Below are 25,083 nucleotides of genomic sequence, written 5' to 3'. Positions count from 1 at the left end.
TTGAATTCAAGATGCCAAAAATTCAAATTAATATTTCTTTTTCATTTTATTTCATTTGTGCCTTTGAACGCTTGCGCATTCGTTTTCTTTTATTGTGCCCTCCCCTCGAACCTGTGCGCATGTTTCTTTTTGCTCTCTCAAACCTGTGCGACTTTTTTTTTTTTTTATTTGGCCCTTTGAACTTGTGCGCCTTTGTGTCTTTTTTACTTTCTTCTATATCTAGTATATAGAAGAAAGTATTGGATTCGTGCAAATTTTCGAATTTCGAATTTTGACGGATTCGAACGTTTTGAGGTGTGCTGAGTCCATTTCGACTGTTTTTGGAAAATGTCTGTCTGTCTGTGTGTGTGTGTGTGTGTGTATGTGTGTGTGTGTGTGTCACGTCTGTGTGTGACCAGTTTTTTGTGGCCGCTCTACAGCAAAAACTACCGCATGAAATTGAACGAAATTTGGTACACATATGTGCCCCTATGTGAACTTGTGCCCATTGGTTTTTGGCGCGAATTCCTCCAAGGGGGGTGGAGCAATGGGACGTTTTTTGAGTTACGCGTGCTTGCTATTCCTCAGGAATTAACTGGCGGAATCAAACAAAATTTGGTCCATATGTTGCCCCTAACAAGAGCAGGTGCTGATTCAATTTTGGTGTCAATAGCTCAAACGGGGGTTGAGTTATAGAACGTTTTTTGTCGTCAATTGTGACTGCTGTATCTCAAGAAATAACGAACGGAATCAAACAAAAAATTTTTGACAAGTAGCCCTTAGTGGGTATAAGAGCTGATTTTATTTTGGTGTCAACAGCTAAAAAGGGGGTAGCGCAATCGCCCGTTCTTTTTTTCCATTGTGAGTGCCCTATCTCAGGAAGTAATGCTACGTTCTGGTTGAAATTTGGAATATATATGAATCCATACGTAAATAGGCTTTGGTTCAATTTTGACTCCAATCGCTCCAAGAAATGTTGATTTTTTTTTTTTTTTGCGAATAAAAATAGTTTTATTAATGCAACAATAAGAAAGATAAATCGTAATAGATTGTCGTCTGCGCATTTCTCGTGATTTTAATTGTATGGAAATCATCGTAAATATTATCTCAATGAATTAAAATTTTTAACTGTTGCCATCTTATGTTTGTTAATAAATAGAATATTTGTAATTAATTCAAGTAAGGCTTTTAAAGTAACTTTTAATTTTCGCTCTTTGCTTTGCTTTTACAATAATTCAGACATTGGGATGGTCGTCAAGTTTTTGCATGTGTCATTTTGTTTTTGTTAGGAATATTGCTTCCTCGTCAAGCATGGGGAAGGATCAGAAAAAGGAAAAATATAGAAGAAAGTTTCGTGATGGCCACAACATACTAGTTTTTTTTGTTTGGTGGGGGGGGGGGGGTCCTTTGAGAGTCAAGGTTGGCGCCCTTTTAGAGAATCTAGTCCGTCCCTGGTAGAAAGATCCATTTTCGGGTCCAAAACGTAAATTTCGAATAAAAAAAAGAACTATTCATCGAAATTTTTTCGAAAATGTCTGTAAGCCTTCCCAGCACTAACCTAGATAAACTGAAAATTTTAACGAAATCGGTCCTGTAGTTTCTGAATTTACCCCGTACAGATACATTTGGATTTTGTGTTTTCTTTATTACTAATAATAAAGCGGAAAGTCTCTCTGTCTGGATGTCTGTAGGATGTCTGTGACGCGCATAGCGTCTAGACCGTTCGGCCGATTTTCATGGAAATTTGGCACAAAGTTAGTTTTGTAGCAGGGGGGTGTGCACCTCGAAGCAATTTTTCGAAAATTCGATTTTGTTCTTTTTCTGTTTCAATTTTAAGAACATTTTCCGGAGCAAAATTATCATAAGATGGACGAGTAAGTTACGAAATTATCATGACGTGGAATGGGAGAGCGAATGAACATAGCCAATTGGCGAGAAATTCGTCATCCATTATTTGTAAATATACAGACGAACCGGAATGACCTTTTAATTTTCAACTACGGGCAAAGCCGTGCGGGTACCACTAGTATTTATATAAAGAAGATGGTTTAATGCTAAATTATTGGCACACTTAATTTCATTCGTAATCTTCAGTGTGAGCGTAACTTCAATAAATATACATAATCCGGGAAGGTTTGTGACTGAAGATCCGTGATGCGACTTATATGCAACATACGGTGCTTCAAGATTTATTATTATTTTTTAATTTATATTTATTTCATTCTAGTTATTTATTTATTTATATTTATTTTTTTAGTGTTTTCTTTTTTTTTTTTTTTTTTTTTCAATCTGAACCTTTTTTCGAACATGGGGCTCATAGAAGTGAAGCCGATACTTGGATTTTAAATCGAAAACAAACTGTGAGGGGAATAAAATAATAGTTTAAAAAACTAAAAAAACACGCTTTCGTAGCAAAATGAACTAAAAAGTGAAAAATAATATTTGGATGATAGTAGTTGACCAATCACTTAATTTTAATATAATACAAAAAAGCGTGGGGGGGGGGGGGCTGTCTATTTACATTTTTGCTTGGACAACAAATGGAAGAAATTCAAGACAACTGATAAGAAGTCCCCCACACTTTTTTGTATTACATTAAAATTAAATGATTGGTCAATTTTATTTTTCTGTTTTTTTAGTCTTTTGTTGGAGAATTATCAGGCGACGAAATTATTTATAAAACGAGTGCGAGGTAATAGCTTAAATTTAAGTCAAGGGCCCCCCAGATGGGAAGCTACTGTGAGTCATCAATGTATATGTTTGCGGAAATCATATTTATATTATTTTGAAAATTTGAGATGCATTTGAATAAAAGTTTTGTTCAACAATGGTCTGATCAGCAATGAATTTCCAATTGAAGGCTCACCTAAATTTTGGCATGATATTAGTTAAAAACAATTATATTTCATGTTCTAATTACCTTGGAACATAGGAACAAATTTTGTCTGATGCAGAAAAATTAAAGATTTTTGTAGATATTTTTAAATAATTTTTGCGAGCATTTTTTAATGTATTTTTTTTAAAATTTTCCTTTTTCACATTGTTGGATTTACGCCAAAATATTGATTAAAATTGGAGGAAACTAAAAATTAAAAGCGTTAATTAATTAATTTGATTATAGAATATTGCATTGTCATCGGGTCTGAGGTCGCGTGCCAAATTTCAAAAGAATCCGATCGCAGGAAGTGGGCGAAATTTGAGTTGCAAGATTCCGTTACACGATACATACATACATACAGGTGAAGCTAATAAAAGCGTGTTAAAAAAATAGTTCGTTTTGATGATTTTTTAAATATTTCAGGGGGGGAGAGTATCACTCTGAGCGTCCCTCCTTGCTACAAATGCTCATCTTTCTAAACTTTTCTTTTCTTTAGTCCCTCAGAAGAATGTTAACGAATAATATAATGCTCCCTCCCCCTCCAAATAAAAATATTGACTTAGAAAAAAATTGGGAGGAGGAGGAGGTTGATCTCCAGAACTCCAAAACGAGGTGGGTTATAAGGAGAAATAGTGGTTATATTTGCAGGTTCGGTTCTATAAATTTTGGACCCCCTGCAACTAAATCTAGAGGGCCCTTCACCAGAGGCCAGCATATTTGCAACATTAATAAGTCTTAGTGCTAGTTTTTTACATTTTTTTTTTCAGTTTCTTGGGCCGTCGGGCCCCTTAAGGCCGCGCCACCCCCCCCCCCCCCTCTCATCCCGTACTGCGTGGTCTGCGGGTACGCAGATCCGAACCTGCATATTTGGATTCAGGGGTCATTTTAAAAAACAACATTTTATACAACGTTTTACAGAAACGACTGATACAATCGATATTGATAGTGTTGTTAAAGAATTTCCGTTGATGAAAAGTAGAAAATTAAAATTTTAGTTTGAAGAAGAAAAAAATCTTTTCAAGCATAAAAAAAAAAGTATCGATCAGTATTTCCTGTTGAAGTAAGATTATATAAAGATTTTATTATCTGAAACATGATTTACATTTTGTTTCCGTTCTGTAAAATATTAAGCATGTCGTTTTTTTTTTATTTTGTGTGTGGGGGGGAGGCATATAGAAGGACAATGTGAGAGGGGCGGCAAATTTGGTGCCTGCCCCGGGCGGCAGAACTCTACGCTACGCCGCTGGACCACCCTAATGCGTAGTTTTTAAAAAAAATCTGACTCTTACTTGTTTTGCTTACGTTATTTTTAAGGGTGAATGATATGTTTTGTTCTAATGGCGATATTGAGGAATATTTGTCTTATTTGAAGGTTGTTTTATATCTGATGAATATTTTCGAAACTATTCTATACGAGGATTTTTAAAGAGAGCCCGTCGACTCTCTTTAAAAACTGTTACCTTTATTACGTCGGAGACACTTTTTTTTTTTTTTTTGTTATAGGTACTTTACGGCATATTATTAATCTTGGCGATTGTTTTTGTTTAGCTTATTGTTAGAATGTTTGATTAAACCTACGTAGAAACTATTTATTTGGCGAAACCATGCATTATTTTATCACTGTGCTTTTTTTTTTTTTTTAAAGCAAAAAACAAGAATTGAAACAAAGTTAATAAAATGCAAAGTAATTTTCCAAATAATTAAACCAAACCATTTAAAGTAAAAAAGTCCGCCAAATGAAAAACCCCAGTAATTCGCCAAATAGACTTTAAATGATCCAGTAACATGTAAAATTATTTGCTAAATGAACAAAACGAGTCATAATTAAATGCGAACGTTCCATTAAAATAGAAATTAGAAAGATGGAGCAGGCATGACGACAATGTAAGCATATTTTTAAAATGTTCTTATATTTTACGGGATACGGGATACAAGATTTCCTTTTCGTTCTAGATGTACTGTGTTTTTTAATTACGTTGTTTTTCTGCTGGGTAATTTTCGTTTAAACATGTTCGTTAAAAACATTGAATCGCTAATCGGTTGGAGTTCGCTTCGTTCACTAATTATGTGGGTTACTGTAGCGCGGTCGCTTAGCGCGTTTTACCGATAAGCAATAGAATGGCGGGATTTTTTTGCAATTTATAAGTTACTGTTAATGTTAGTTTGATGTATTTTTTGTTCATTTGGCGAAATATTTAAATTGCAAATAATTGTTTTTAGTTATTTAAAGGCTATTTATGCATTTTAGTAAAATAAATTGATTATTTTATATCAGAGGGGGAGAGAAGATTCCTTTTAATCAAGGAACTTTTTTTTAACACGCTTTTATTAACTTCGCCTGTATGTATGTATGTATGTATGTATGTATCTTGTAACGGAATCTTGCAGCTCAAATTTCGTCCACTTCCTGCGATCGGATTCTTTTGAAATTTGGCACGCGACCTCAGACCCGATGACAATGCAATATTCTATAATAAAATTAGTTAATTAACTCTTTTAACTGTTAGTTTCCTCCAATTTTAATCAATATTTTGGCATAAATCCAACAATGTGAAAAAGGAAAAATTTTAAAAAAATACATTAAAAAATGCTCGCAAAAATTCTTTAAAAATATCTACAAAAACCTTTAATTTTTCTGCATCAGATAAAATTTGTTCCAATGTTCCAAGGTAATTAAAACATGAAATATAATTGTTTTTAACTAATTTCATGCCGAAATTTAGGTGAGCCTTCAATTGGAAATTCATTGCTGATCAGACCATTGTTGAACAAAACTTTTATTCAAATGCATATCAAATTTTCAAAGTAATATAAATATGATTTCCGCAAACATACATCGATGACTCACAGTATTTTCCCATCGGGGTGTCCTTGTCTTAACTTTAAGATATTACCTCGCACTCGTTTTATAAATAATTTCGTCAGTTAAGTCCCAATCTGATTCAAATTTTCATATACCGCACAAAAAAAAAAAAAAAAAAAAAAAAAAACAATGCCTGATAATTCTCCAACATAAGACTAAAAAACAGAAAAATAAAATAATAGTTTAAAAAACTAAAAAAACACGCTTTCGTAGCAAAATGAACTAAAAAGTGAAAAATAATCTTTGGACGATAGTAGTTGACCAATCACTTAATTTTAATTTAATATAAAAAAGCGTGGGGGGCTTCTTATCAGCTGTCTTGAATTTCTTCCATTTGTTGTTCAAGCAAAAATGTAAATAGACAGCAACCCACGCTTTTTTGTATTACATTAAAATTAAGTGATTGGTCAACTACTATCATCCAATGATTATTTTTCACTTTTTAGTTCATTTTGCTACGAAAGCGTGTTTTTTTAGTTTTTTAAACTATTATTTTATTTCTTTGATCATGTTGCTAATCGATCGGAGTTCGCATCACTCGCTAATCGGCTGGGTTACGGCAGCTGGGTCACTTGCCGAGTTTGGTGATGAACGATAGATTTGCGGAATTTTTACTTTTGAAAGCTACTGTTAATGTAATTTGACGCAAGTTTCAAAGCAACTTTAAATGTAATTCAATGTTTCGGTGAATTGTTTTGAATTCCAAAGAAACTTTTGATTTGTTTTTAACCGAATGAAATGTACGACTTTTTCTTCTTCTTTTTTTTCTGACGACGATTTTTGAATGGCCCACGGCATTTTTTTTCTTTTTTCGTTATACAGATGAGATAGCTAATCAATTGGAGTTCGCTTCGCTCGCTAAGAGCTGGGTTACGGTAGCGTGGTCGCTTGGCGGATTGGCGACAAACAATAGAGTTGCGGAATTATTTTACATTTGAAAGATACTATTTGATGTCTTTTTTGGTTATTTGTTGAAACAGTTCAAATTGCAGATAAAAAACCGCTTTATTCGCTAAAGGGCAGGGTTATCGTAGTGTGGTTGCTTTGCGCGTTAAGCAATACAGTTGGACGATTTTTTTGAGTTTTAAAGCTACTGTAAATCTTTTAAAATGTCTTGGTGAATGGATTTAAATTCCAAAGAGACTTTAAAAGGTATTTTTGAAAAATGATTATTTCACAAAAGGGGGGGGGGGTATTCAACGGAATTCCGTTAACTTCTTAGCACGGGCATCGCTGTGCGGGTACTGCTAGTAACAGAAATTTTCAATCAGCACAATTTAAAGTCTTCAAAATAGCAAATGCATCATCAAATCACTTTTTATGTTAATACTATTATATATATGTGATTGTTTGTGAACATGTTTGTTATTCTTTCATGTAAAAACTACTGAATGGATTTTATTGAAACTTTACAGTAATATAGCTTATGCATCAGAATAACACATAGGGTACTTTTCGTCACGTAACAGGGGGCAAAACCCTCCATAGGGGACAGTTTTCATATAAATTCTCTAACATGGGGGTGACAAAATACTTGCACATATTAACATTATATGTCCATGGAAAGCTCTGATTTTTCTGCTGAAGATGGCACCTGTTCGAAATTTTTAAATAAAATAAAAAACGAGTTATAAGCTTTTTAGTTCCATGTTCGAAAGCTTTCATCAACCTAATTCTGTATTTAGTGTATCATCTCAGCTCTGTCGATAGCTAGAATTGTTGTATTGTTGACCATGAAAGGTTCAACAGATCTTATTTTTAAAATCCGAAAAGCCAAATTTTTAGAAAATTCAATGCAGAATTTCCAATGAATTATTGCAATTTCCTTCTTTGAGTTCTACCACAACATAATGAGTCACCTTGCTTCTGCTTAGCGGTTTATTTTATATTTGCTTAATAACAGGTGAAAATCTGCTCTCGGAAACTAAATGAGCATATTTCCTCTGTTATATAATATGAGCTCTAAGCTGTGTGTCCTTGCTTTCTGCAACAGATCTTTGTAACCCTCTCACCCGTTAAAATCTGAGGAGCCGACTGAACAAAGCCCAAGGGGGATACCACTTGCATATTTACGTATTGAAAAGCAATGTGTGATTAATAGATTGAAATTACACTCGCACATACGTACATCATCGCTCACTGCTTTCAAAAACGTCATAACTCAAAAGTTAGCGATTTTGAGTCAGACTTTATTTTGACTTGCATTTCTATCCTCATATAAATAATAGCCGATGATCGAGTAACCCGCGTGTTTCAACAATGAAACTCGCGCCACGACATGATAATTTGATAATATGTTTTGGTAATGTTTAACATGCAGGGAAAGGCTTTTTTGTGACAAGGCTGAACTCGATCCGTTAACTTAACTGTTTTACTGGTAAGACTTTCTCATTTTAGGAAGACGAAGAAACCAAAACAATTAACGCTATCTATAGTCCATTCAATGAGTGCTCAAAACAGGTGTTTAGCGTGCATGGAATATGCGATAATTTTTGACTTCAGAATATTGTTAGGGGTAGTTAGTAAGTAAACATACTAAAAGTCTCCGACCGTCGGGGGTGAGCTAAAGATAGGAGGGGGAGAAAAATTTGGGTTTTTCGAGAAAATGTCGGAAACGGTGGAGAAAATGCGTTTAAAATAAAAGTTCAAGCTAAATAAACTTCTTATGAAAATGTTTCTACACATATTTGTCAAATTTTTAATAGTTTTCCGGGTATATGTTATGAAAAATCGATGATTTTCGGAAAAATTCTCTCTTTTTGTCAAACATTTTCTCTTAGTGCATCCCAGGATCAGTATCCATGAAAATTGTCAACGACAAATTCGTAGAGCTTTCAATTCCCTTCAACTTGATATGCTATTTTGTTTTGTTTTATTCTATAAATCTAGAGTTACAGAATTTCAAACACGCACTTTCATGGCAAAACGTGGAACACTTGCCTTTCACAAATTTCAAACTGACTCGAAGGGATCGCGTACTTCCTCTTTCCTCAATAAATTCGACAGTCCTGATGGACAGGAAAGAACTATTTGTGAACTACTACAACACAAATGATGTTTAGGGGGGGGGGGTCGTTATATTGTGACTTTGTAACAAGGGGGAAAGAAAGAGTAAGAAGTGTGACATCAAGCATTTTTAATACGAATATGTTTATAAAAAGTAGCTCGTAAAACGAACTTTGTGACAAAGGAGGAGGGGGAGGGTAAAAAATGTTGTGAAAAGTGTGACATTATTTATGGACAGCCCTTTACCAAGGAATCGGACGACGATTTGCAAAATTACGTATATGCAGGAATTGGTGAACTTAGGATGTGCAGAAAGTCAGCACTATACATACTGTTCATGTTGAAAGGTTGTGTAAAGCAGAGATTCAGACAGCTGAACATAAACAAAGATGTTTAATACGAAACATGGAGACACACATACAGCAAGACATAGAGAAAAGTAGTGAAGACCCGATAAACAAGACTGTGGCTCTTTAAATAGAATAGAAGGCAGATTTTCGGCATCCAATGATATTTCACAAATAGCAATAAGCTTTCTCCTAAGTCCGATGGTGAATTAAAGAAGAGATTTCGTGAACTCCGTGGAAAGCTGCAAATGTCTCTTCCAATAAGAAATAAGCACAGTTCTTTCTTTTAAACCAATAGAGAAAGCGATTACATGCAACAGTTCAAGGAAATCGATAACGACATTAGTTTAATTTAATTTGGATTTGTTGTTACTAAGGATACGTAGTCTACAAAACTGTTAGACTAAAAGAGACGGTTGTATAAACCATATGGACATCCATGTCAGTTAAAAAATTGAAACGACGGTCAAACAAGAAGGTTTCCGTCCAACTTTCATAATAACAGTCAGCTGACAAATACGCTAATGATGAAGCTGTTGAAAAACGAGACAAATACGCTCCGAGCTGTAGGTGTTGTTGATATTGCGAAGACGGCTATCATCAGATGGCAAAATTCTTCGGTAACTATCATTTGAGAAGAAGTCTTCCTGGTTGTTCTCTTGATAGCCAAATCCCTAACTGATCACAACATTCTGCTGTTAAAATGTACCAAAAATCTAAAATCATACAACATGTATCTAAGGTACATATCAACAGTTCTTCTTCCTCTGAATCCATTGAGGCTGCTGGGATCATATGTATCTCTCATGGTATGGTGCTCTAGCCACAGAAAAGTCCCTCAATGAGTTCCGTTACAGATCATTTATCAATTAACTGCAAACATCAAGACTGATCTCTAACTCTGTAAGTTCCTAGCTACAGGTACACCTGTAGCTAGGAACTTAATGGTAAAGTACCGGATTGGGGGTTTGGGAAAGGAGGAATGACCAGCTCGTGCTGAAACTCTCGGAATCGGATGTTGCTCCTGACGGAATCTTGAAGATGATTTTGACCGATTGCTTTTCTACAAGTGACCAGAGGATCACTTGTAAAAAATTATCGTTAAACTACTCTGCCTGCAAGGGCGGTTGCAACAACGGAATCAAAATATTTACCGGAACGAAGGGGACGACGATGATATCAATATATTACCAATTTCTTAGAACAACTTTTCCACTGCTGGTGACATGATCCTTCCGCCTCAGAATAAAACCAAGGTGTCACCTTAAGGATGATATTTTAATTTTCTAATTACTGTCAGTTCATATTCCATACATAAACACTTCCGCAATATGATTAGTAATGATGTAATAAAAACTATAATTACAAAAAGGTGATGCCGGTCAGCTACATTTACCGGATATCCGGTATCCGGCCTATCCGGCTGATTTTTTAACTATCCGGAACTATGAGGCATCCGATCCGGCAAGCCACTCCGGATCCGGATATCCGACAGTTTTTTGCAGGATATCCGGTAAAGAATTTATACAGAAAACAGAAACCGACTATCACCGAATAATGCAGAAAAACTTTTGTTTGTAATGAAAAATCTAAAATATTCCCCTGCATTGATAAATAAAGATTCTTAAGTGTATATTGCATGAAATGAAGCATAATTCTAACTGTCATATTCAACGCCGATCTTAACTTGAATCCATTGGAAGTTTTAGAATGTTGAATAAAGTAATAATTGCTTTTCCCTGAATAATTATTTTAACTAAGACTTTCAACTGGTATTTAGCATTTAAAATAGACGGTGAATATAGCAGTGAGAAATAACAGCTATAAGTTATTGCTTCATTTTCTTCTTTCTAAATTTTTAATTGTATAGTATAATTTTTAATAATATATTTAAGAATTTAATTTGTATTTTTTAAGAATGTGTATTTTTATTTTTTCTAGAATTAAAGTAAAATTTAAGTTTATTGTTCAAATATAAATTTATAAATTCATTTAAGAAAGATTGAACATGTTTAGCATATTTTTTAATATTATATATAAGATGTTAATTTGCATCATTAAGAATGTGTAACTTTATTTTTTGGAATTTAGTAAAATTTCAAGTTGATTATTTAAGAATTGGTTTATTAATTTATTTTTAAAAGCGTGAACGTGTTTAACACGACTCTTAATAGTTTGTTTAAAATGTTAATTTGCATCATTTACGAATGTGAATCTTTATATTCTGAAATTAAAGTGAAATTTTCAGTTGATTATTTATGTATAATTTTATTTATGTTTAAAAAAAATTGTTAACATGTTGAGAACGACTTCTAATAATATATTTAAGATATTAATTTGCATTTTTTAATAATGTGAATCGTTATTTTCTGGAATTAAAGGGAAATTTTAAATTGATTATTTAAGCGTAAGTTTATTAATTTGTTTTTAAAAAGTGAACACGTTGAGAATGACTTTTAATACTGTATTTAATATGTTAATTTGCATCTTTTAAGAGAGTGAATCTTTGTTTTCTGTAATTAAAGTAAAATTTTCAGTTGATTATTTTAGCATAAGTTTATTAATTTGTTAACTGAGGTGCCCACCTGAGGGGGGGGATGTTTTAGGGGTATTTTTCTCTCTTTTGGGGGCTTACTATTTGGGGGGTTATTTATGGTTTTTAGGGGGGGGCCTTGCTCTTAGGGGGGCACCCCTGTATTTAAGATGCTAATTTGCATCTTTAGAGAGAGTGAATCTTTGTTTTCTGGAATTAAAGTAAAATTTTCAGTTGATTATTTTAGCATAAGTTTATTAATTTGTTAACTGGGTTGCCCAGCAAGGGGGGGGGGGGGGTGTTTAAGGGGTATTTTCTCTTTTTTGGGGGGGCTTTCTATTTGGGGGTATTTATGGTTTTTAGGGGGTGGGCCCTTGCTCTTAGGGGGGGCACCCCTGTATTTAAGATGCTAATTTGCATCTTTAGAGAAAATGTACTTTTATTTCTGGAATTAAAGTAAAATTTTAATATGATTATTTAAGTTTATTTATTTATTTTTTGAGTCAAACTGGCCCTGTTTTAATATTTTCTTTTTTAACTTGTATGTTAGAAAAATTTTACACGTGCATTATCTGTAATAAAAATGATTTCAAAGCAAAGTTTTATTTTTTGTTATTTCTAAATTGGAAACAAGAAAATGTATTACTTTATGATGAAGTTTTAAAAAATTTCTACACGTCATGCTAATCTAATAACAAATACGACTCATTATACGACCTTTATGATTTCAACTATGAATAATTAAAAGTTTAAACCATGTGTACATTACATACAAAATTAATTTTTGCCGAAAGTTTGTCTCTTTCGAAAAAATCTGTCGAAATAAAACAATATTTTAATGTTTCATTTTATATATAGCACAATTCCTAAATTAAAATATAGAGGCTCTAAAAAAGTACATTTGAATGTACTTAACATGTTTTTAAAGAAATGATATGTGTAACAAGTTTGTTTTATTGTTTTGAAACGGCGTTGTAGAAAAATATGCGAACATGCAATGCAATCGAAATGCCGGATATCCGTCGGATCCGGCCCGGATATCCGAATCCGGCAGTTAAGGGGCATCGGAAATCCGGTATCCGGTATCCGGCAAAATCACTATCCGGTGCATCCCTAGAAGAAATATTCATTTATGTTACATTATAAGAAAAATGAGTATTATTCTGCATGAAAAATAAAGTTAAGGAATGAAAATAACGCATTGCACTGTTTTTACAATAATATCTACCTAAACTTTAGAGAAATTGAGAGCTGAATTTCATGTTGCAAATTCAAGTTTGCAAAAATGTTACGTTCGTCACACTATAGTAATTTAGTTTCAAAACCCAATTTATGTGATTTATACTGTGTTTTATTGAATAAATATTACACATACGCTTTATTCTTTCACAAAATTCCACAAAACCACAAGTAAATGACTATAAGACGTTTTAAACTCTGATATGCAACAAAACAGAGTATCTGAATGTTACGTTCGTCACTATGGAATGACCCTAAGATAACTCTTTAGAACTCAAGAAAAGCCATGTTTCATAATAGGAAAATTTTTCTTCCTGCCTTGGCGGAAACTCGTCGACATATTAGGTGTTGAGACTCGTAAATACTGAAAACAAACAAATGAATTTGAATGAATATTTACAGATGAGAATATATACAAATATTCAAGTATATACAAATGCTTGGTTACAATGCGTACATCTAAAAGAGGAATATCGAAACTTATTTTATAACTTTCTTATCCAACGTTACGTATCTATCGTAAGTCGTAGCTTCTCAAAAATAATATTAAGAACTCAAAATAAACAGTAATAATATTTTCTTCTGTTGCAAATACAAAAAAATAGGAAACTGAACTTACTTAAAAGAGGTAAAGTTAAACTGGAGTTCCGACAATAAATCTAAGAATCAAGAAAAGCCTCATTTAAAAAAAATACCTTTTTTCTTCATAAAAGGTACCCTATGTTCTATTCTGCACCCCTGACAATGTGTATAAATAATTTTATGATGATCGGTTTAGTAGTTAAGGCGTGAAAGAATTACAAACAAACAGACAAAGTCACTTTCGCATTTATAATATTAGTAAGGATATCGTCGTCTCAAAGCAACAGTAAGATATCTAATTCCAGGAATGACACAAAGATATCTTACTATTGCTCTGAGGCGACGATATACACATATACACAATTTAAAATATAGGCAACTATAATATAATATACAAAAAAAAAAGTTTGATACTAAAAAAAAAAAGAGAGAGGACAGTTCAGTTTATGGTAGGAGAACTCCAAAATCGCTGTAATCTGGGACTTGTAACGAGTTCCGGGGTGTTAAAAAAAGCAGGAAAATATCAATTCTATTATCTAAAGGGAATACCTTTGTTACATTTCTAGTTGGCGAATATTGATTTCCGTAGCCCCGCCTCTTAACCAACCTTCAAACAAGGGGATGAATGGGTTACGGAATAAATTGCGAAATGAACTGCTTCCGGTGTTTGAGGACATCACCAGTAGGGCGAGTACGGGGGGGGGGGGGGCTCTTGATTAAAATGTCCTTAACAACTGCTTTGTTTTCCTTTCTTTTTCTGAAGATTTTTGAACCCCCTGAATTTTAGTCTTTCACTCCTTAAATACTCCTAAGTTATTATTTCTCCTTGTTTCTCCTGTTTCTCCATGTGCTTAGCTACTGTTGCTAAACCCATTAAGAACTTAACTCGTATGATCACGAGCTCTGTAGCATCCTCGCGAAATGACTGAAAGTAGATTGCTGATTGGTAAAATCTGTACCTCAGAGCCAGAAGGACGTAAATCACATTTCGATGATTTTTCAGGAAAGTGGAAAAAGGTTTTTTTGGCGGTAACAATTAGACCTGGTAAACAATTAGAAAGGATTTTTTTTAAAGAATGACGGTTTACATGGCTCGATGCAGAATAGGTTTCTACATACAATGCACTAATAAACGGAAAATCGCAATTTTTAGACTAACGTCCGTCTGGCTCTGAGATACGGAAATAAGTACGTGCTTACGGCAGCAAGAAAGCGAAATGCATCACAAAAACTTGTAACAATAAATAAAATCAAGTGTCATAAGAAGAGAAACAGAAAATGTTTACCAATAGGAATGAAATTAATCAGGACTAAAGCTGAAGGTTTCATACACCGTTTAATAGTAAAAAAAAAAAAAAAAAGTTGAGAGCAAATTTGGAAAAACTGCAAATGCGTTCTTCTAACGTTGTATTATTACTAATGGGGTAAATATGACGGTACCTCCTAAGTATATGGGGTGCCTGTGTTTTTATTTTTTTAAATACATGAATCCGACAAAAAGTCCAAAAAGAATGTCGGAACAAGCTGACTAATGGTTGATTCTTTGTGTTGTGACTAGAGATGTAAAATTTCCGGAAATTTTGAAGTGGTGTAAAAAAATCGGTTTTTTCTGGAAAATTGAAAAAAATGGAAAAATTGATTTTTTTATGAATAAAAATAGGATTTCTTAATAGCTCTGTGTTTCTTGGAACATATAAAGGCTTAAGCATTAAAAAATACATGTAATCCACACGTCTTCTTTTTCTACTTGACAAAAATGCACATAAAGGTAAGTTTAATTTTAAAAAACCTTTAAAAGGCAGGTATATTCAGTAAGTTACCGGCCTAATTAAGGCGGTAACTTACTGAATATATCTGCCTTGCCTTCAATATTCGAGTTGTACCGAACCATTGCTTTGGTCACTCGTGTAGTCAGTGCTAATTCTGCATTAGCTACCAGTTTGTTTGGCACTCTTAGCTTTCTTAAGAGGTTTCCGCCTCCAGTTCAGTCACTCCTATGCCGGGCTGATGAGTGCTAATAAGCACGAAACTGAAGTCCTCGGCTAAAATTGACTGAGCTGGCGGTGTATTTCATGCATTCAAAAGTGAGTTTAGTGAAAAATCCTTGGATTTCCACGAGAGAAGTCGTTCGTGAGGTGAAAAATTTGTGACCGATAAGTGCGACTAAAGGCAAAAACAGCTCAAACAGAAGCTTTAGGAGTTCCAAAAATTTCAGGCATTCGTATGACTCCAAAGATGCCAGAAACGTTTGCGACGGGCTCCAAGTTCACGCTGGAATAGATACCTTTCACTGATTTACCGTTCAACGAGCTCATAACACCTAAAACAATAGAATTTGGTCTGTAGACACTCAAAGCACCTTAGAAAATGTTATACAACGCCACAATCCGAAGTCTGACTTTGTCTGTGGATCAGTCCAAGCGACAAAAATCTCTGGTTTTTTGTGAATGAGTACCATAAAATGAATCAAAAAGTGTACCAGAGTTACATTTTAGAAGCTGTTGTACTTCTGTGGACCTAATAGCACTTCAGCACAGCAATGTAGACTAGACATTTCAATTTTACTCCACACCAGTTCATACGGCCAAAAAGACAAGAATGGTGCAAGGCGCATTGTTTTTGACATGATATCATCTTTAGAGTGAACGCTCTACTCGCTAGACCTCAATTCCATTTATTACACTGTATGGCCTGTTTTAGAGCCAAAGGTCTACCCTAAACTACACATAAGTTTGGATTCTCTAAACCAATTGCTTTATAGGGAATAAGATTTATTAAAGAACTTGCGGCACTTGAATAAAAATTTCAATTAAACAGTTGCACCTCTGTATTACTGCAAAAGGTGGCCAGTTTGAAACCAATTAATTTATTGATTGCTATAAAGCTCTTCTCATATTATTTTTTTGTTTTTGGTAATTTATTTATTTTTAATAAAGTTACGTAGAAAATTGCTTGCCCGAGTTTTTTTGCCACACTCTGTGCATTTGGATCGCGCAGTCAGCAGAAAAAAAGTTATGTGATCAAAGTTACCCTTGTTTGTTTTATGAAAAAGGAAAATAGTTTTTTTTTTTTTAAGTATTAAATGTTTTTTTATCCATATGCAAATTATATTTGCATACAACAACTTGCATTATCAAAGTTAGACAGTATTTTAACATGCAAGGAGGAGAGGGGAGAATTGTAGAGACGTACCGAGTAGCACTTTGGCCGAGTATCCGAGTACCGAGTACTCGGCCTTTCACTACTCGGCCGAGTTACCAAGTACCAATTATGTTTTAAGAAGAACCACCGACGCACATGTGATGAATTTTGAACTTATTGGAATAGTAGTATAGACCTCCTTGTCCATATAATAGTTTTTTAAACTAAATTCCTGCTGAAATTTAATTACGCATTATATATACAATTTTGTTTGTGTCAAAATTTTTACAAAAAAATAATTTTTAAAATTAAAAATAAATAAATAAAAAGTATGATTAATCAAGTTGGAATTAAAACAAATTACAGTAAAATCCCTCTAATGCGGACACTAACAGGACAAATTTTTTGTCTGCAATATAGAGGTGTCTGCAGGACAGGGGTTTAATAATGTTATTTGCATTGGAACTGGGGAATTGAAAATTGTCCGCCTTTGAGGGGTGTCCGTTAGGAGGGGTTTCACTGTATACCAATCAATTATAGTTCTAGTCCGCCAAACATAAATAATTTTTAAAGCAGATAAAACAAATGTGCAGGAACACTCCAGACACGTGTTTCTGCCCCCCCCCCCCCCCCCCGTTACAAGGAACGTCTTTTTCAGTGCATAACATGTGAGCTAAAGAATGTAAAGACATTCAACAAAAAAATTCGACTTTTGTCGGATGCCTTTAAATCTACGAGCCCCCATTTTGTGCATTGAAAAAGGAATTCCTTGAAATGCCAAAACACGTGTCTGCAGAGTTCCTGCATTGTGCTTTTAACGTTGTTTTATATCCTTTTATTTTTTAAGCAAAGGTATTTTTACATTTTTATTATTAATTTTTGTTTGTAGCAAAAATCCATTTTTAATATAAAAATTCCATATTTTCTATACTTACCTTTTTTGCGTAATTTTTTAATAAATAAGTTTTATTAACTTTGGGGACATTAAAATAAAGATTTATTCCATTGAAGCATTACAAACTTCATTATTCTCAAAATTTAAATTTGACTTTTAAATTTTAATTGTAAATGATTGCAGAATATAATGCTTGCTCTTTTTTTTTTTTTTTTATAAATTTTAGTATCTCTTGGACAATATTCAATTTTTTGCAACTACTCGGTATTGGCCGAGTATCTGATCAGAATTTGGCCGAGTACCGAGTAGTTACCGAGTACTCGGTACATCTATAGAGAATTGCATCAGTATTTAAGTTGAGAAATTTCTAATTTTATCACTTTTTGCTGAAAATTTCAGTTAAAACTTCTGAAAAGTTGAAAAATTCATTTTTTCAATTTTTCCGAGTTGGAAATCAACTCCTTTTTTCTCCGAAATTTTCAGGTTCTTTTCGATTGTTTTCATTTCTAGTTGTGACAAGAGGTTATAGGTGTTTGCTTATTTTACAGTATTTATTACTGTAAATTACTGTTACTTATTTATTAATAGTAACCAAGCTGCACCTTTGTACGTTGGAAGTTGTTCCTTTATAGGCACTCATCTCTCTGTATTAATGTTAAATGCGTGTTTTTTCAGTATTTATTAGATTTCAAGCATAGTTGATGCATGTGATTAAGAATGAAAATCAGGTTGGAGACACGTGCAATATAGGTTAGAGAGCCGTATTTAGGAAAAGCCGGCAATGAGGGGTAAATCATGTTTATTTTTCTTCAGAAAAAGAAGCATTGAGAAGTTAAAATGAAGATGAAAATTCTGCTGCGTCACTGCGTAAGGTCATCTTCAAATGATCAGGGGTGAAAAGTGCACTTGGTGTCAGAAATGCCTCAAATAGGCTCACGTTGGCTGCGCTGATTATCGGGAAAAGAATATTAATCATGATATACAAGCAGTTATTTTCTTACGTTATATTTGTGGTACCCCATAATAGGAGACATGTTGTGTTAGCGAACTTTTTCATAATTTTTCAAACAATTAAAATTTATAGCTGGCATTTTTATTTTAAGCTTTTGAAGTGAAATGATTCTAATCACAGATGCCCGAATCTCATTTTATTCTCAATAATCTTTTTTTTTGTTCCCTTAATCATGTTAGTTATGAGTGAGAAAAACAAAAGCTACCCCATATTCTGTGCTTTTATACTACTCTGTACCAAAAACAGTATTATTTATTTATTACTGAATTATTTAATGATCGAAATAAAAAACGAACTGGTCCCTGTCAATTTTAAATTTGAAAAAAAAAATTCTTGCGGGATAAAAAACATGTTCTCATAGGTAAAATATAACTAGCTTCCTTTTATGCCTCTATCAACAGTGAAGATATATATTTTATTTGCTTTTATCACTGAATTATTTCACCAATGATTAAATAATAGATGTGTAAGTTAGTCATTAAAAGTACTCTACTCGTGAGCATTTTCTATGGTCAGAGTTCTTGAAGTAGTAAGTTACTTGGCCCCTTCATATTTCACTTCTCTCTTGGTATGCCAAATCATTCCGAAATGATTTTCTTTCTCTTCGCTTGTTGCCATAGCAACAGGGAAAAGAATGGAGCAGTGGGTCAATGACATTCTCGTCCCTTCTCTGGCCAGCGAACGTTTACCGGGTGCAGTCTAAACAATCTCGTTTCTGCAAACGATACAATTGAAATCACAACTTCCACTTCGCTGCTGAAAAATCTGTTTATGCGAGTTCATCTTTGCATTACGACATTATTTTATAAGTAAGAGAATGTGAGGCTAAGTAAAATAGTTTTTAAAAAAAGTATATTTTTCAAGATAAACAAATTGGAAATTCAATTTGAAAATTACGGTACATGAAGGGAGAAAAATGTGTTTTGTGAGATAACCTGTATTAAACTGTTAGTTTTGTTCCTCGAAATAAAAAGGAAATTAGAATATTTTCCAATGAAATTTTTCTATTTGTTCCTCAAAATAGTTTCTTTGGAAAAAATTATAAAAAGAATGAGAAACGACAAAATGAATCAATAAATAAAATAATTAATGAATAAAAAAAGAATAAATAAGACAGTGAATGATTTAATAAACGGGTGAATAAACAAATGAATGCCTACGAGTTCATTAATAAATGAATAAATCGATGAATATGTGAATGAATGAAAGTAAAAATAAAATTACCATTTCACTTTGCCCCGTATGCACTTGATGAGTTGTACTACACAGATAAAATTATAAGATACCTAATCTCTACTAACAAGGGCACCCACATAGGGGAGCAAGTGGGGGCTAGAGCCCCCCCCCCTTACAAATGAGAACTTCCTTGCTTTTAGTACTCCTCTTTGCAAAAATGTAAAAACATTTCTTCTTCAGCCATTAATGAATAAGTTATTAAAAATGGCAAATTTTAATGACTCTAATCTGCCCTGAAATCGGTTTCCATGGAGAAAATATCCTGCTAAACCATGAAGAAAATATCTGAGCCCCCTCCCCCCTCCCTTATAATTTTGCACATGGGCGCCCATGTCTATTAATGATAAAGCAAAAAGTTTGTCTGGAGAGACGTTTTTCATGATATCTGTCTGTTGCGCGCGTAGGACCAAGACTGTTAGCTTGATTTTCATGAAATTTGGCACAAAATTAGTTTGCGACATGGGGATGAGAACCTCGAAGCGTTTTTCGAAAACTCGATTGTTTTTCTTCTTCTGTTCCAATTTTAGGCTCATTTTTCACATAAATTTGATATTATGGGGAGAAATATTTCACGCACAGTTTTGAATTTTGGTCATTCGACAGCTTGGAATTTTTCGCTTAAGATGAAGTTTGTTTGAAGGTTCTACGAATACTAGGAGAGCTATGAGAATTGTTTTAAAAAAAAATCCGAGGCTGAAGCATATTTTATGTTGTTTTAAGAAATACATTTTAGTAATTGGAAAAATACTCTGAGGGAGAAGGGGTTCTTCTGATCCTTGATACCTGATGATTTCTCGTTTGCGTTCTGTGTGACTTGAAAAGATATATGGCAGGGATTGGGTACATCTTTACACTGAAGAATGTCCCACTTAATTGGAATATTAAACAGACTGCCACACGAGCAGCATCTTAAGAATTATTGTTATGCATGTACGAGTATTATAACTATTTTAAACTACCAAAATAGAAATTTACTGTAAGTGTTACGTTACTTTATTTCATACAAATCTTATAACGGCACTAATGTACGATAACCAGTCATACTAATTAAATATAGTATGCACCTTGGATGAAATAAATAAAGCGCATCTGTTAAATAATTTATTAGTACTGACTAAAGCCGCTTAAAAACTCAAGAGGACCGTATGCAAGTTTAAGGAGCCCGGTTCTCTAAAAGAGTAGCTGTGTTCAGGGGCGGACTGGGTCACCCAAGGGGGGTCGGGTCAACTTCGAAAAAAAAAAAAACGCACACGTTCGAGGACGCAAATAAAGTGTAAAACAAAATTGAATTTAAAAAAATGAAAAGGTTCGAGGGGGGTAAACAAGGAACACACACTCGAAGGCGCAAAAGAAAAGCCGAAAGAGCTCAGGTTTGAGGGCGCGAAAAAAAAAAAAGAGTCGCACAGGTTTGAGGGAGCAAAAAAAAAAAGCGCACAGAGGTTCGAGTGCAGAAAAAAAAACGAAAGCGCTCAGGGTTTGAGAGTGCAAGCAAAAGAAAACAAATGCGTTCAAGCCCAAGGGTGCAGATAACGAAGGCGCAGAGGTTCGAGGCGTAAAAAAAGAAGGCGCACAGGTTCAAGGGAGTGAAATAAATGAAAGGAAGAAAGAAACGAAGGCGCAAAGGCGGGAGGGCACATCGGCCCTCTGGCTATGTTATCTTTGTTGAAGCTCAGAAAGACATTTATATTTTCATTTTTAAGTGTACATTTGTACGTAAAAGAATGAGAAATTTTGTATATGTTTGAAATTCTAGAGGTTTGCATTAGTCATAGATATTAAGAAATAAATACATTTGTGCTTATACAGTGTTGGATTTACCACGTCGCAATTATCAGGGGTCCCCACGACATAGGAACCCCGAAAATGATCCAAAACTACACACGAAATTTTTTTTACATCGACAAAATGTCCCCGAATTTCATTGCGAGGGTCCTCAAACAGGGTGGCGACATATCAGGGAAATCAGGGAGATCAGGGAAAAGTCAGGGAACTTTATTAATCAGGGAAAAGTCAGGGAAATATCAGGAAATTGTGAAAAAATAACAAAAAATCAGGGAAAATTGATTTTATGAAGAAAAAAATTTTTTTTTCTTTACAAAATTAAGTACTCTAATTCTCTACGCGTTTTCCGCCAATTATCTGTTCAAAAAAAAAAAAAGGAAAATTAATGAGGTGCTATTATACACTGCTGCATACTTGTGTATCTTTTTTCCTCAATGTCAAAGTATTGAATCTTACTTATTCCCCACAGGATGAACATCCTAAGATTGCTTCTGTGTTTGTTATGTTGTTTATTTTACCTAGTTTGAAATTTCCTTTTACGCTTTCAATGCTACGTAAAATAAACAACCATACAGGCAAAGAGGAAGCCTTCATTAATGCCTTAGCTCCTTTGCCTTTATTCCGTTGTCTTGAAGTAATTAGCATACTGTAATCACAATTTCAAGAAGAAATCTTAGGTTTTTGAATTAATACTATAAAAGCTTAAAAGTTATTACTTCTTCGCGTTTTTAATTTAATTGCTAAATTTGAACTTTCAATTAAAAAAAAACTTTGTTTTTTGCCGTTATACTATTTGTTGTCTCCGCAGATTATAAAGGTTTTCTTTTCTTCAGACTTAAGTGATTCTTTAATTTTATAACTAAGTTGTATTCTTCTTATATTTTGAAATTAACTAATTGCTTTTATATTTCTTTTTTTTTTCCTTGCATATCAAAGTTGTTTGTTACTAAAGCAATCTAAGATTTTTTTCCGTTACATACTGAAATCATTTGAAATAGAGTTAACTTGTGTACTTAAGTAAATATCTTTATTTTTTTATTGTTAAAATGCTGTATTCATTCATTAAAATCTATGTTCTTGATTAGAGAAAAGCTCCCTATGAATGGATGTCAAATGATTTTATCTTTTTTGCATAAATATGTCAATTAGTTATATAAGAATAACTACATTACTTCTATTCTTTCACTATTACTTCTTATTCTTGCAACAATTATTATACTGTTTGAAAATTTAGTTAAAAATAATTTCAATTACTTTTTAGTTCTATCATAAATACGCATATGTTTTTAAGAGTGATTTTAATAGTTTCTTAAAATTCTTATGCTAAGTGGTTTCTGGCAGTAAAGTTTTTTTTTTTTTTTTTTTAAATTTTCTAGTCTTTCCATTGTAGAAAAATTTAATATACTATTTTGTAGGTTTTTCCCCCCCAAAAGTGACTTTATATATATATTTTTTTTAAACCATTTTATTAAAAAAGTAGTATCTTTTAAAAACATATCATTAGTTCAACAACTTTACACAACTTAAAACGTTTAAAATACAGCATGTTATACAAACATACAATGGATTTCAAGTAGAGCAAAGAAAGAAAACCATTATCATTGGTAACGTAAATCAGGGAAATTTGGTGAACTTAATCAGGGAAATCAGGGAAAAGTCAGGGAACTTTTTTTCACAGTTCCTGTCGCCACCCTGTCAAATGTGTAAATCTGCAACTGGTGCTAAAAAAAGTGAAAGTAAAATCATTGGAATTAAACAAGCACATACTGTAGAACATTGCAGACACGTGGTTCAAGATCATAAAAAACTTTTTTTTCAACTGACTGTATGGATGTCAAGATATCCGAAAAGAGATTGTAGTATTCGCCATTAGTCGTCAACATTTTGAAAGAATAAAATGTTTGAATTGTGTCTTCCTTTCTGTTAAATAATTCTCCTCGTCTTTCTTGCAGTGGAAAATGCGTGGGAGGAACTGAAGTGTCGTGGAAACCGTCCACCTTGTCTCCAAGAGCATACCATGGTCTGTTGGAAGGTAAATACCGTGTATAAAAATATATATATATTTTAAAACATACTAGAAGAATTTTTCATAAAATTCAAAAGCATAATATTTTTTTGTTTCTCAACTTCTTTTTCCTTTACGGAGTGTAAAAAAGTAACTTTGTTTAAACAAAAAAATAATAGATTTTTCAAAACTTGAATCGAATTTTTGGAACTTAAGTTACTAAACAGTTTACATTTATTGATGTAACTAAACTTGGTATTGATATTTTCAAAAATTTAGAACACAATATTTTAAGTTTGACTCTAGCAAAGTCCTATTTTAACATGATTTCAAACAAATTTTAATACAAATGTATCTGATTCAAATGAAATGTAATCTACATAACATAATCGAGCACTAAATCCAGAAAAATCGGGGAAAATAAATAAATTTTGTCGGTTTGTATAAATTAGTAAATAAAGTTTTTTTGTTTGGCATGTAACTAACTATTCTAAGGTGTTTTGACCCGACTGGATAACTTCTGAAGACAGCAAAATAGGCAGATCGAGTTGCATTACGAATTTTAAACTTAACGATTAAAAAATAAGTCTTTGCAGGAATGCCAATCGCACGAAATATCAATAATATTAGTAGCTATTCCTTTAAAGATGTGAACGTAAATGCCGGTTCTAGTTTCCAGTCTCCTTTGAAATAAAGAAATTTCCAAAAATTAGAAATACTCCTTTTACCCAAAAAATAAAACAATGGGTTTGTGTTTACCTAAAAAAAGTAGAACTAGTGAAATTTCTGAATTTTTATAGATTTCTCGGGTAAAGGTTAAAAAAAATTTAAACGTTTTAAATCATAGATTTTTTTAATCAATTGATTTAAATAATGATTAAAATCAATCAATGACACTTTGATTTGCTTAATCGCACATTAATAACAAGGGAAATTTTATCATTATTTCGAATGCTAAAATTTCATTTTTTATTTTCAATTTTTTTGCATTTAATATCGTACTGTTGTCGTTTCGTTCCTTTTTTTTCCGTGTTCATCGAGCGTTAGTATTTGATGAAATGTTATTTGTTTAATTTCTTTATGCTGTAGAACACGATTTATGTTTTTGGAGGTGAAATCGGATTTGCTTCTACGGGAGAAACCCCCTTGTGGATATTAGATATTAGTAAGTACATTTTATTTATTCAATTGAATGTGGTTTCTTTCAAACACAAATCCATATTTACATTCCTGTTTCTTAAAATTGCCAAAAATGGTATTTATTTGTAGTTTTGTTCTACTTTTCTGCTGCTGAGATTCACCTTAGGCTTTCAATGAATTTGTTAATGAGCACCTGAATCCAACTTTTTCTTTTGTTCTTATATTCAAGGAGAGTTGTATTCTTTTTCAAATTATTATCAAACAAATTCTCTGAGGAAGTAAATGTTTTGCATCAAAAATACTTGGAATACTTTTTCGGTTTGGACGATTTACTATAAATCAAACAAAAAAGGTTTTACACTACAATTTGGTATACATCGGAAACCATATTTTGCCAAATACCGAATACACGGCAGAAAACCGAATATTTGGTGAAACAAATTTT

At 33.1% G+C, this 25,083-nt stretch overlaps 1 protein-coding gene across 1 annotated transcript in view; it reads left to right on the top strand.

The window, feature by feature from the left end:
* LOC129222613 (uncharacterized) overlaps positions 1–25,083 on the top strand; it is a 60,563-nt gene that overhangs the window by 12,427 nt on the left and 23,053 nt on the right. Inside the window, exons 2-3 of the mRNA XM_054857137.1 lie at positions 23,446–23,525; positions 24,588–24,663. Of these exons, the coding sequence (XP_054713112.1) occupies positions 23,446–23,525; positions 24,588–24,663 (156 nt within the window). The remainder of the gene's footprint in view (positions 1–23,445; positions 23,526–24,587; positions 24,664–25,083) is intronic.

This window comes from Uloborus diversus, chromosome 5 (genome assembly GCF_026930045.1).
Source record: "Uloborus diversus isolate 005 chromosome 5, Udiv.v.3.1, whole genome shotgun sequence".
NCBI lineage: Eukaryota > Metazoa > Arthropoda > Arachnida > Araneae > Uloboridae > Uloborus > Uloborus diversus.
Note: the sequence above shows the minus strand (reverse complement) of the source record. Positions and strands in the feature narration are given on the sequence as shown.